At 49.5% G+C, this 12,643-nt stretch overlaps 1 protein-coding gene across 1 annotated transcript; it reads right to left on the bottom strand.

The window, feature by feature from the left end:
• Positions 1–394: 394 nt before the first annotated feature.
• On the bottom strand, positions 395–12,114 carry FSST1_011735 (histone acetyltransferase TRA1; the record flags this gene model as incomplete). Its single annotated transcript, XM_083234895.1, has 2 exons — positions 395–11,967; positions 12,060–12,114. 2 exons carry the CDS (start codon positions 12,112–12,114, stop codon positions 395–397), a joined length of 11,628 nt encoding a protein of 3,875 aa, XP_083081431.1.
• Positions 12,115–12,643: the final 529 nt, after the last annotated feature.

Here is a 12,643-nt window from a genome sequence, read left to right as displayed (position 1 = left end):
GCTGAGCTGCGCTGTGACACGCAAATCGCCCAGACTTGCTTGTCGATCTCAAAAATGATGCATGACATGCTTCGCTCCCGAGCCGAGGTTTGTGGGGAAACTTGTCAAGGTCACTTATATCATCATCACCAGTATACAGCAAAGTATGAGATTAGAAATTGAATTATTAAACAGAAACAACAATAGATGCTTGTTTATCTATCGGCAATCTGAAAAGAACAACTGTAATGGTCCTTACTTGTCATGCTCAACTTTTCCTAGTTGTCTTGACCCTAGCAATAACATCGTACAAACATCTCCCAAAACCCCCCAACGCCATGCTCAAAGTCAAAGACCTCAACACACCACCTATCGTCCATTTCCTCTCATCATAAGATGAATATATATGTACCCCTTATAGATATGGCATCCACAAAGCATCGCATTGTGCCAAGTTCATAGGGTTGACAGCCTTAGCTATGGCATCAATCACTGTCTGGTTCGCAGGCAAGTTGCCAACGGGGCTGTGGGCCAGGCTGATTGCCCGCTTGACAATCGAGTCGCTGTTGACCTGCACAGAATCCCGCAGCTGGCTCTCCGTAATAACTCCATTCCTGTGGCTGCCCGTAAACCAGAAGAGCATCTCATCGCGCACAAGCAGAGTCAAGGCGTGCTCCAGTTCGTACTCAGGCTCTGTCAAGCATCGTGCAATAGCCATCAAGGAGCATGCAAAGATGCCTTCAGTGGCAAGTGGTCCCATCAATGTTTGAAGGTTGGGTGTAAGTCGGAAAGGTACAGGCTCCGGATTGTGGAAAAAGGGCTTGTTGGCGCTCATGTACGACATCATTTCCGATCCCCAAACCTTGCCCGTGGCCCTAGAGATGTTGATCTTTTGCGGGTATCGGTTGTGCATGTACATGATGTACGTGATAAATGTCAACGCCGCAAGCTGGTATGAGAACTGGCGACGGAACAGCCAGAACTCTGCGAATTGTGGGAACACCTTCTGGAAGTACTCGATCGCCACCGTGGATGGAACCCATTTCTCTTGAATGGCGTTAAAGACCTCCAACCGGGCTGTTGCTGCCTGCTCGGGTTTGTTCTGCTGCTTGTTAGTGGTCGTGTAATAATCATGACTTCTCGAAAGACTTACCGAGCTCTTGCTCTCGAGCGCGCCTCGAAGCTTCTCCATGGTAAACAGTACAGGGTCATCCTTTGACATGCCCATGTTTCGGCAATGATCCTCATACACTCCCTGCAGTGTAGTGTAGGACGTGTCTTCCTGGACAAGTCTGATGTGCGGTGCAAATGGAACCATAATCGGTATCGTGAACTGCAAATCACGACGTCGGCTCTCCTTCTTACGCCCCAGTGTTTGGTTGAGTGAGCGGAAAAGTTGCAAGATGCGCTCCTCTCGTCGGCAGTGACGAGCTGCAGGGTGCTGGATGGCCCATGTGTGGATGCTTCCATCGTGCCCGCGCATCTTGATACGGCGGTAAGAGGCGCTGATGGAACGAACAAGATCGATGTTTGGCAGGAAGCGGTCAATACGAATGAAGTCCTGGTTCTTATCCTTGTGCTGCAAGTATTGTCCGGGGACCTCTACCTCATCAAACTTGCCATATCTGAACTCACTTAGATGAGGGGAAAAGTTTTCAAGTGAAGCACGAGGCACTCTGTGGTCCAGCTTCTCCTCAAACTTATTTCGCCAACGGCGCAACTTGTAGATGTACTCGTACATTGTCGGCTTAACCGTGACGAAATCCGCCTCGAACGACTTCTTGATGTGGTTTGGAAGGATCGTCTCAGCGAAACGAGTAATATTGGTTTCGGTCGCTGCCGGAAGCTTAACGTTCTTGGCAAAAGAGGGAGGTGTTCGGCTGACATAGGCCAGAGCATCGTTGAGCAATGCAACGATCAGTCGGTAAGCGTCCTCGTCGGGAGGGCACTTGAAGTTCTTTTGGATCTGGTCCACCATTGTTTCCATCGAGAGTGCCAACAGAGGGAAGGCCGTCTTGAGGACTGACATGACCTCTTCAGTGTACTCCCATGGGGGCTTCTTCTGGGTCTGTGCAGGCTGTCCAGGTTGAGCTGGCGGCTTAGGCGCAACCTTTGAGGGGTCAGGAGCTTGTCCGTTGGCAGGTGCTGGTGTGCCGGCTGCGTTGCTACCGGCGTCGCCCTCAGCCTTGATTGTTGTACCTTCAGCCGCGTTGGCAGTTCCTGGTCGAGACGATGATGTACCAGGTCTGGGGGGTTCCTGCTTGGTCAAGGACGGAGACGCACTCGCCTTTCCATTGGAAACAGTCGATTGCGCGCGTTGTCGTGCGCTTCTGTCTCTCGCTTCCTGGTTCTTCTTGATGACAAGCAGATCCTCACGATTAGTTCGGAGCTGGAAGTACAGGGCCTGAGGATAGGATTTGGCAATCTTTAGAAGGAGCTGGAAGACGCGGGGCGCTTCCTTGTGGCCGAGACCTGTGATCAGTTGCTGGATAAAGGTAATCCAGTACCATACAGGTGTTTCACCCTTGAAGTCATCGAAGCCCAGTGCGATAGTGCCCTTGGAATCATCCAAACTAAGAAGCCACAGGATTCGTGCAAGAAGCTTTCGAGATTTGGCGTTCTTGTAGCTTCCTGCGGCTTGTAGGTACGAGGTGAGAGCTTGTCGCGCCGCGTTGAGATCGGTGGGGTCTTCCTTGAACTTGCGGTCGTTGAAGTAACCCCATTCGGCCCAGGCCTTTGCAGCACCGATGTCGAAATACAACGCCGTTCCGTATGCTGAATCGGCCTCGTCCTTCTGTTTGAGCTTCTCCAAGAACATTCCTTTTAGAGTGTAAAACTCGGCTTTCTGCGGCGGGCTAAAATAGTTGAGGTTCGTGTTGTTGATTACGTCCAAACCACTGGATAGCTCTTCTGGATTTTCATAATGGCACTTGGCTTGTTCGCGAAGCTTCAGGAAGGCCTCCTGGATCTCAATATTCGGAAGGGTGTAGATGCGGCTCAGCTGGTTGATGCAAACCTCGGGAAGGTTATGCTTGCGAGCAACGTGGGCGAATCTGTTGATTATCCAGGCAGTCTCGTGGTAACCACGGTAAGCAAAGGAGCTCGCTCCTCCAGCGTTTTGTGCGCCCTGTTGAGGCAGCAACTGGAGATATGTCTGGTTGATGAGGCTGAAGATATGTTGTCTCCAAGTGACGAGGTCTTGCCAAGCAGTGATATCGTCCCAAACATTAGGTAGACGATCACGCCAAGCACCGAGGAGCAGTTTAAGCTCACCAGATTTAACGTCCAAGTTAGTTTGGTTGGTGTTTGCAAGACTCTGGCAAATAACGCTGGCATCATGAAGCTCGACCAGTTGCTGGAAGTTTTGGAGAAGAGGAACATGAGCGTTTGTCAGGCGCTCAGGCAGTTGGTGCCACTTGCGAATTGACAGCTGAATTGCTTCATCGCAGACACGTGCGAAATCGGTGGTAGGTTCCTGGCCATTGTGGAATTTGAGAAGTGACATGAAGGATTGGAAGAAGGCTCTGCGAGGCGTTGGAGCGTCCATGACTCCCTTAATAATGTTGTCCAAGGCCTCCCGGTGTTGCTCGTCCTGCCACATATCCGTGTTTCGCCAAGCGCACTCGAGTAGAAGGTCCTGGAAGTTTTCATGCTTGGCGAAATCTTGCAGAATTTCCCACTGCTGTAGCTTTTGAGCGCACAGAACCCAGTGGTCCTCCCAAAGCATGTACTCAGCTTGGGAAAATGGTATCACGCCTGTTCTGGCCTTAATTTGAGCATTTTCATACAGCTTCTGAGCCTTGTCCCACATGCCGTTTTGTTCATAAGAAAGAGCAGCATTGGTTTCGACGAACTGGCATCGTCGCCTCCATGTACCATAGAACAGATCATCCTCCTGAAGCGAGGCGTATAGCTCAACGAGGGCGTCGAGGTTGCTTTCGCGAACAGCAGCAGACTCTACCTGAGGTTTGATGGCGGCGTTCTCCAGTTGGATCAAAGCAGTGTACCAGGCATCGTAGGTCTTTGCTTCGTACTTGAGCACATGTGGTGGAATTTTGCACTCAGGCCAAGTCTTGGCAGCGCCGTCAAGGATGGACTGGATAACATTGGGGCGTTTGTCAATTTGGCGACTGTGGTAATCCTTGGTGAGAAGGGCTACAATACCACGCTCCAGATCAACTCGGTCATCCTTTGCGACAGAGGACCAATAGATTGGGAAAAGAGTAACCCAGAGATTATGAGCAAGTTGAGAATCGACGTGCTGGAGCTGTGCCAAAGGCTCGATAACGTCCCTCACTTTGATATCACCGAGTTCCACCATGAAGCGGCGATGACTTGCCATAAACGATTCAAACTTGTCATCGATGATGGTGGCAGGCTCTCGAGCCTCCATCTCCTTTGTGAACATGGTCAGCAAGCGAGATATCGGCAGTGTCTTGAAGTCGGTCTGGTAGAGCTGAATGCTGGCATTCGTCTCCACGGCACCTAGCAACAAATGACTGGCTTGGGCAAGCCAGTAGGAGTCGGACAGTGTATCCCAGTTCTGAGAGGTGAGAACATAAGATAGACGTGCGCTAGCCGATTTGGATAAACTCTTGTCAAAAATAGCCATGAAGCGGTTACGCATGTCGACATCAGCTGCACGGGTGCCGATAAGGAATGCATGCTCCATACGGACTGTGAGTTCAGTGCGAGTGATTTTGGGGTCCTCGTAAATGCGAATAACAAGGTCCAGGAACTTGGACAGCATGGTTGGGTCTTGTCGGTGCTCGAAGGATAGCATCTTGTGAAGAACGGCCGTCTTCTCCTTAAGAGTTGGCCATGTTCCTTCTGAACGGAATACCCATCCCTCAACCATGTTCAAAATCTCTTCGCAAAGCTCAATCGACATGGACTTTTCCACCAGAGTTGCGAGGACGCTGAGGAAAGGTCGACGAGAGTCGCCGAGAACCTCCATCCGAAGAGCAACAACCTGTATCTCCTTGATCATGATCTTTGTCTGGATTTCGAGGTCATAAGCAGACATTTCTCCACTCGGAGTGTTAGGGTCCTGGTTCCTATTGTTCACGCCAGCAGCTTGGTTCGCGACCGCATTGTAATGCTGCACGTGCTCTTTGGCATGCTTCGATTGAAGTGCCTTCATCAGAGATGCAATGTGCTGATCGATGACATTGGGCTTTCGTTGGCCGAGAGACCAAAGAATGCTCACACCAGAAGTATAGTTACTGCTATTCATTGCTTCCGTCGCAAGCTGGGACAGGTAAGCGACGATCTCTGATGTCTGTGTCTCGGTCTCGCCATCAGCATCCGCGTCTTCCATAGGAGTATCGTCAGGTACAGAATCCAGGATACGCTTAACGATCGATCGTAGCTCACGACCGTCGTCAAACTTCTTGTCAGAAAGATGAAGGCAATCCTGAATTTCAGGGTTTTCCGACTTGAGACATTTTTCCAAAACCTTTTGGATAGATGGCATATTTTTCTGGATCCATTCGTCCTCCTTTGCGTTGAGTACAATGCGAACAACCTGGAGGGTGTTAATGATGTTGGTGAGGAACTTTTCATCGAATTTCTCCTTGTCAGAAGGATCGGCAGTAAGGATAGTCTGGGTTCGCTCGCTTGCCAGAATCACATGTGTGACATTGGGGAACAGATCCAGTTCGAGGTCGCCCCAATACTGAGGCTGTACCAGGTTGTAAAGCAGCTTCATAGCCTTCTTGCATAGATCGGTCAACGCCAATGGGACTGGGGGGATTGATGACGAGACTTGGTCCCGGGGCTTGGCTGAAGGAAGCTCATAGCGCTCGTTCAGCTGAGCAATGAATTCGACCAGATACTTGATCATCTTCGTTCGGAACAGAGGTGGGATCTCGTACTCTGCACGTTGTGGCTGAGAAGGAGCGTTCACTTGTTCCGCCTCCAACTTCCTCTTCTTGGTGTTGGGAGATTGAGAAAGAGCTCTTGTGTCAGACGTTGATGATTTCCCTTCGACTCTTCGTTCCTCCCACAGCCAGATAAGCCACATCATGTTAAGACAAAGTCTTTTTGATTCATGAGATGCATTCTGTGGCGTGGCGAGCTTCCGCAACGAGCTAATCATCAAGGTGATGTACTTGTCACGAGCCACATAGAAAAGATCCGGGTGTCGGACGAGGAAATGGAAGATGCTCGTCATCTGCTGTGCGTTTTGTCCTTCGTCTGCTAGGATGCGGCGAGGCGCAACTGCCCATGGCGCATACTGGTTGTTCTGAACAGTTCCGCATCGCTTTGGCAACATAGGCGCAATAAGTTCCAATGCTTGTGTTACCAAAGCTCGGCCTTCGTTTTGATTGGCCTTCAGGAGCGAGAGATACACCTGAGTCACTATCTTGGGAGGGGTTTCGTAGTGCGCGATGAAGTAACCGATGACCACATAAGCGGCATGTTTGTTGATCACGTCCTCTAGGCGGATAAAGGTCCAACCAAACTTGATGATGTCTTTCCTTGCATCTTGAAGGGGGGTATGATAGTACTTGACCAACATTGCAGAGAGTTGCAATACCTCGTAACGTGTATGGTCGATGCCAGGCTGGGCCTGGTCATCCATCGTCATCTCCGGATGGACCTTCCAGATTTTGCTGCTGACTGCGTCAATGACAGCTCTGTCCATAAGTCGAGGACTCTTGTTCTGGTCAAGTTGGTTCCAGTTGCGCATGACGTCCATTGCAACAATTGGGTTGACGATGTAATGCAACAAAAAGTGCTTCATCTTGTTTGATGCAGATTTGCCAGAATAGGTATCTAGACAGCGAAGTACTGTCGTTTTCCAGAAGTCAATCGCGTCATTGCAGATAATTCTCCTATAAATGAAAGAGAATAACTCTTGCGTAATGCGAAGCTCATCAGAAGTAACGCATTCGATCAGATTGAAAAGAGGGTCCAATTCTTTTGGCGCCCTCTCCAGTGACTTGACGAGAATGGTCATGAGCTGCTCGGCAGCCTGGTAAGCCGGCAATCGAAGATGAGCTGGAAGGGTATGCTGGCGAAGATGTTTCTCCAGATCTTTGCCGATGTTCTTGAGCCAGTCAAGATGCTCCTTCTTGTCCATCCATTTCTCCGCGCTAGAGAAGTGACTGAGAGACTCAAATATGTGGATCGTGTTGACCATTGCAATAAACTTGGCCTCGTTGTTCTGGTTTATCAACTCGTCGCAGCGGGTAACGAGGCCATCAACGTTGTCAACTGCTACCTCTCGCAGAGCCTGGCTATCAGGGTGACCCAGAACCTGCGCCAATAGTCGGCCATACTTGAGATCTTCCACTTTGCTGAAGAGGTATGTCCAGATCTCCTTTGGGTATCGATTCATGTACCTATAGATTGGAAGACGGAATGGACTGAGCTGAGTCCGGCGCAGCTTTTCTTCCAGCCCGAGGAAGCAATCAATTAAGCGTTCCTTAAAGGCTTCGGCGGGTGCAGGGAGCAAGTGGAAGATGTTGAGAATGGCGGTAATAATCTTCATCTGAGGATGTTGATCAAAAAAGCTGAAGGATATTTGCTGCAAGGCACTGGGCTCGACAATCGAGTCGATTTGTTCTAGTAAGCGAGCACCTATTTCGACCTTGAAATACGACGTGAGCAGCTTCAGTAATCTAGACAGATTGTCAAGCCCTGCCGTACTAAGGCGTTTCGGATCTGAAAGACTCTGTAGCACTGGTCGCAGACCTCCTTGGAGAAGCTCTTTGGGGAGACGCCTATCTACCGAAAGGACTGACTTAAGAGCATCATTTGCCGCAGTGATGGTAGGCTTCGATTCCGAGTACAAACACTTGAAAAAGACACCGAGAATTTTTGTCTTTGTGGGTTGATTGGAAAATTCCTCAAAGGTCATGGCAGTTGTGAGGAGTTTGATACATGAAACCCGAAGGTTGACAATATGTTCATGTGTGCGGAATTCAGCAGGCTTGTTAGCTAGAGATTCGTCACTGGCATCTGCCAAGGCCAAAGACTCCATCAGAAGACGATTGAGATTCTCGTCGAACGGGACCCAGTCGATCTTCAAACTCATGTGGTACGTCATGGCGTTAATGTAGCCGATCTGAATACTGAACGGTAACGCTCGCAGTGGCTTAGCAAATATAGGTTGGAGGATCTTGTCCTTGCAGGATTCGAGGAGCTCCCACACCTCACAGCTTGCTGCCTTGGCGATGAGTTCCAGCGAGTGTTTTGCAGTCTCGCGAACATGCTTGTTCATGTGATACAGATCATTTCCAAATTGTTGGCAGATCTGAGAGAGTCGGGGCTGTTTGGGCTGAGCACCTTGCGGTTGACCTGGTTGCTGTGTGATGGGTAGTGCATCCTCCTTGGTGATGTCCTTCGTGATGCGCTTCAGAAGAACCTCGAGACTTGTTTGTGCCAAGCAGCGTGTCTTTTCAGGAAGGTCCTGGGGCATATCCTTGACGACGTAGATGAGAGCACGTATAAACTCGGTCTGCTTGGAAGCGATCCAGGTGTCGCCAAAGTCAAGCTCTGTAAGCAAATAGTTGATTCCTAGACTACCACCAGTCTTCGTGAACCATTCCTCTTCATAACAGCTGTGGCAGAACGTGCTGCTAAGGTGGCTGAAGAACGGTAGTTTACCGACGTCGCTTTCCGAGCCGAAAATGATCGCTGTGGAGTCGTACATTTCCCGAATAGCACTCTTGCCAGCCTCCCGTACGTCTGGGTGGTCACTAGCCAATGACTCAACAATTGCATCAGAAAGATTGCGTGTATCAATGTGCAGAGGGCCCTCGCCAGCATTGGGGTCAAAGGGGCTAAAGTTTCGCTTCAAGTCGACCAAGGCTCTGCCAACTTCAATAATTGCAAAGTGTTTGCAGACGTTCAGCAAGAAAGCGCTCGCCTCGTCTTTGAACTCAGGGAACGAATGAGCAAACATGATTGCTTTAAGAAGTCGCTTCACAACTAGATCCTCGCACTCTTTTTTCGGGATAGATCGCTCGCGATCAGAAACCTCAAAGCTGACAGAATTTATCTCATACCTTCGTGCTACAAGGTCTTCAGCCTGGAGTCGCACCAGGCGTGGGAGATCTTCCGGAAGCTGATCATAACCGATGCGCAGCTTAAGTTGGGATTTGATCAAATGCAGCGCTTGCTTCTTGTAGTAGCCATCGTACTGCTTGTTGTGGTTGTTCTTGGTTGCCTTGGGGAATTCCGTGAGCTTCTGAATGGCAAAGTCAATGCCCATATCGGCGGGAAATGCTCTATCCTTCTTGGAACCAAGCAACCTAAGGTCGAAGCTTGAAGGATCATCGGCGTATTCCTTGTAAGCAAGCGGCACAGCTCCGGTCATGAACTTTCTGTTTCTGCCGCCCAATTTGCCAAGGATCCTCATTGTGGTATGCGCGTGGAAGTGGCTGTATGGGTGAGGTTTAAGATGATCAAACAAGGCAGTCATCAGCTCATCAATGACAGGCGCCATGATAGGATCAAGGTAATCTGCCGTGAGGTTATCAACGCACAATTCCAGTGTTCGCAGGCCCTGTCCGACAAGATCTGTTCCGGCACGAAGCGCAACAACAAGTGGTCGCATCAGGAAGCTCAAGTGCGGCAGCAAATGACTTAGTCGTGCTGGGACCGTAAGGCAGAGCTCCACATACAAATCACGCTCAGATGGCTTTCGAGCGGCCATTAAAAGGTTGTTGAGTACGTCCAAGAGCATTTCAAGCAGAGGTAGAATTTGCTTATACAGTTGCTCGAATTTACCGCCACCAATGCTGCGGAACAACGATCGCAAGAGGAGGAAGTAATTCATTGGCTCCTCTGCCTTTGTCGACAACTCAATGGACTTTGTGACAATATTGACAACGTGGGGTAGTAGAACCTGCTCGTTTTGATTGGCAAACAAGGTGACTGCCATAAAAGCGAGCTTGAAAAGTCTCAACAATATGGAGGACTTCTTGACATCGGCAGACCCGACCTGATCGATTCGTTCCATGAGGAATTGCAAGAGCATACCACAAAAGCTAGGAGAGGTCGCCTCGCTAGCAAGGAAGAACTGAGGTATGTGCAACAACGCCGTGTGTTCAAATATCATGTCGTAAAGGCGCGGGATCTCTTGCTGGAATACCTCATGGAAAGTGGCGGGATCGATGGCATGGAATACCGTAGCAAAAGTTTCAAGCAAGTCCTTCTCCTCTTTGCTGCACGAGACCATGTAGAAGTTGGCCATATATTCCACCGGCGACATGTATTGGGACTCGGCCGCTGGCTTCTCAATCTCGTAGTACCTGAAGACATAGGCACCCTCGCAGAAAAGCTTGATGATGACCTTGACCTCCTCAGCTGTGAATCCATAAGATACATCTTGCCAGTGGGTGGGTGCATTCTGGGCATCGATGGGTGACCCAACATTACATGTCCTCAACTGGTAAAAAGTGTTCTTGAGACCTGTCATCAGATTTCGGAAAAGGAATTTGTTGTCAACAACAGGATCGGCGCCGCGATCTCGTGGGTTCGAAGTCTTAATCGGAACCGCAGAAAAAATGTCCGTCTCATCCCAATCAGGGGGGCCGTCTTGGTCAGCCAGATAGGTCTCCCGGGTGCCAGCCTTCATCTGTTCCCGATAAAGAGCTGAAAGCTTCACAGCATTGGGGTACTGCCGGTTCATGGCAGCAAATTTATCCGCGATGGCATTGAGAATCATGATAAGATAATGCCGTGCGTCGACCTTGTTAGGCAGCTTTGCAATACACTCAGCCATATTAAGGAGGAGTTTAGCACTCATGGTCTGAAAGCTTGTTCCGGGGAAGTTGTCTTGAAGGTTCCTCGTGTAGACCTCAACAGTCTTCCTGATTTGTTCTGGCTTCAGAGAATCCCTGACGTGATGAATGAGATCAGCAAGCATACTATAAGCCAGGGGCCGCATAGTTTCATGCACAGTCAGTCCATCTCCAGTCAGCGTTCGCTCGTCTAGAAGCTCATCGATCTTTGGAATGAAGATTTTGCGGAAATTATAATTAATAATATGACGAATAGCGACTATAAGCTCTTTGCGTGTGCCGGATTTCTCTCTAGGGCAATCCTTTAGAAGCCGGAGGACAATATCAGGAAGTCGGGGCAGGAAATCATTTAGGTGAGAAGCGTATTGGCGAAGGAGATATGCCAAGAAGCTCATAGTCTTAACTTGTGCAGTAATAAAGTCGGCGAAAGCCACCCGATTCTTGATGGCAGGACTCACTCCAGTATGAATCGTCCCTTTGGCCGCAGCATCAGCATGCGCTTGCTGCTGAGCTGAAGCTTGAAGGCACAATACATTCTGAATGAGAGGAACAAATTTCCGGACATTCTGCTGCACCGTATTTCGATATACCTGGAAGATAGATACAACAATAATAGGACATTCGGAGAGAACTTTGAAAGACTGCATGCCCTTCAATAGCGGTCGGTTTTGTTGCTGGGGATCTGCTCCTAGTTCGTTGACGGAAGCGACCGGTGATCCTGGCCGTGGCGATTGGAAGTTCTGCGAGTTCCCCGGGGTCGAAGGTGCGCCGGGCTGTGATGGCGCATGGAGAGGAGCATTGTCAAGTTGCTCTCGGACGACCTTTTCCATCTGCTCGAAAAGCTCTTGTATCAGTGTAAGGAAAGGCTGCACCTTTCCTTGCAGTGCCTTGTGTTGGTGGCGCATGATATCCGATATTATCTTGACACATATTGTTGCATTCTCTTCGTTGTCTGTCCGTACAAGCTGCATTAACAAGTCGACGGTCTCTTCGGCGTATGGTTCGAAAGGCTCGGGAGGGGCGGGTTGAGTAGGTAATCGGTGCAGAACTTCGAGGATGACCATTCGTAGTTTCTGCTCAGGTGAGTTGCTTTGGAAAGTGCATGGCCCTTTTAGAATGCCAATAAAGACGGGCATCAACCTTTTCAGGAAAGGAGGGTATATTTGGCCGCTGGTATAGTGATCCAAGCTATCGCGCAACGTAGTTGCAGCTTCCAGCTTGAGTCTCACATCTATAGGACAGCATACTGATTAGCAATCGTGATATCACAGAGAGCATGCGACAGCAATCATGGAGGGGTTGTTGTGTCGCAGGAGGCCATACCGATGTCACCATTGCTGAGTCGAGTTACGACTTCATCTATAGTGGTGCCCGACATTGCTGCATTATCGGCGTCCACTTGACGCGGTTATATATGCCATTCGCGAGGGGAGTGTTTCGGTGGTGGCCCTTTTATAGATGGAGGAAGGAGCTTTGGGGTGGTTGCCTATCGCGATCTGCCACAGTATCAAGGGGCGAATTAGAAAACCCTCAATATGACAAGTTTCGAGAATATTCTGTATGATTTGGCGAGAGTGGTGAGGCGCTGTATGTACGAGGTTATTTGTTGAATTTTGGAGGTTGGTGTATTTAGAGTGCTTGGTACAAGACAAGCTTGAAAGTAGACGTAGACGTGAAAGGGCCGTCGCGTTGAAAATTACGAGAACGACTAAGCTGGGGGGTGCGGTCACCAATTCCACTGACGCTAAGACCGTATTAAAGTTTGACCGGCATTAGCGTATGATGGATGGCCAATTACATACAATGCTGCTCCCAAGTCGAGCCTCCATGACCTTGTTATCTAATCATTTATCTTATCTGGTTCTGCTCAGCAACGAAGTCCAAGAGTGTATCACTTACATATCACA

The sequence above is a fragment of the Fusarium sambucinum genome, chromosome III (genome assembly GCF_050947815.1).
Source record: "Fusarium sambucinum isolate potato_lamoka chromosome III, whole genome shotgun sequence".
Taxonomy (NCBI): domain Eukaryota; kingdom Fungi; phylum Ascomycota; class Sordariomycetes; order Hypocreales; family Nectriaceae; genus Fusarium; species Fusarium sambucinum.
Note: the sequence above shows the minus strand (reverse complement) of the source record. Positions and strands in the feature narration are given on the sequence as shown.